We start from the raw sequence: 1,387 nt of genomic DNA on the forward strand, positions 1-1,387 counted from the left end.
ACAATCAAACCGATAAAAATTAACAAGCACTGAGGTTAAGGCAAACAAAGGACCTACGCTGCATCTCACACATCATCAAAATGTGGGAAAAATAGACATTCACGCTTCCAAAAACCAAATTTAGTCAAGCAGATCACTAAACATAGACTAGCTCCTGCTTAAATCGATGGCAGAGAAAAGAACAGTTTTGAGGACATCAGAAGGGTTATCATACCTTCATTTGACTTAGCACAAATGCAAACAATAGACGTCCACGCAATTGGTATTCAAGTCGAGTCGAACAGTAGAGAGGCAATAAAACCGAGGTCGTATAACTGCACTTCTGCCAGACGCCACATTTTCAAAGTGACTTATATAAAACTGCCCTGACCTCATAGGAGGTCAAGTGAGTACATTAGAAGTGACAACTGTTGGAAAAGGAATAATTTGGAGGCAACAGATAGCAAGTTAAAGCAGAGGCGACAGTTATTATTCATCGCATTATCAGAAATTCACCCAGGCCAGAACCCCTTAAGGTAAATCAGTAGGTGTATCCAACACCCACGATTCCATATGAAAGACTCCAGGTAATCAGGTAATCAGGTCATAGTACGCAGATAACACAGCAACGTTTAGGTAGGGCAAGAATAATTGGCACCGATTTCAAAGATGAAGTAAGTGAAACATCATATATTTGCTGCCATGATCCATACAGGCAAGAGGCCATCCAACACACTATTGCATGCATATAGAAATAATGCGGACATTTCAGAGAATTTGTAACGAAGGAGTTACTAGGACTACTACTTTACTGACTGACAAGAAACAACTCTGAAATCCCCCGAAATTCCTAAAGGTACTATCACACATGGAGCAAACACGTGGATTATCAAGATTGCAGAAGACAATCGACCGTCACAACACTTACACTGCCGACCAGAAACATCTTGCTTCCATGCTAAGCTCTAAACTAGGTGCTACCAACTATCCGAAACGAAAAGAATACACGCCACTCGTGTGTGATACACTAAAATTAAGTGTTTTTGAGGTGAAAGGCTGAAAAAAGGAGCTAACTTCCTCTCCTGGAATAGTGCTAAGTAAACATTTACCTGCCAAGGATAGAGAGTACATTAAGTGGAGTTTGACAACTTTTCAGTGGAGTATTTCACATAAATCCGCCAACCAAATATCTGCAGTCAAACACACCAAACGATCAGATTTCGCTCCCAATCGAGGCTAGGAAAGCAATCCGTGTATCACCTTAGTGTTGCTGTAGCATTCACATGCCTTACGCTATTCGCGAAATAACCTAATCATCAATGCCGTACAGAACGTTTTGGAAACTAACTAACTGGTCAGGTACAAACCACCTTTCTGGGTGGGATGAACTCGACATTTACGAATAAAG

At 41.0% G+C, this 1,387-nt stretch overlaps 1 protein-coding gene across 1 annotated transcript in view; it reads right to left on the reverse strand. All coding sequences in view use genetic code 11, as the record gives it.

Moving 5' to 3' along the window:
* Window positions 1-925, reverse strand: part of EGR_11200 (hypothetical protein) — a gene marked incomplete at both ends in the record, with an annotated part of 3,233 nt that extends 2,308 nt beyond the window's left edge. The window contains one exon of the mRNA XM_024500447.1: window positions 908-925. Coding sequence (XP_024345139.1) covers window positions 908-925 — 18 coding nt within the window. The remainder of the gene's footprint in view (window positions 1-907) is intronic.
* Between the last annotated feature and the right edge of the window lie 462 nt (window positions 926-1,387).

Source organism: Echinococcus granulosus (assembly GCF_000524195.1).
Source record: "Echinococcus granulosus chromosome Unknown EG_S00493, whole genome shotgun sequence".
NCBI lineage: Eukaryota > Metazoa > Platyhelminthes > Cestoda > Cyclophyllidea > Taeniidae > Echinococcus > Echinococcus granulosus.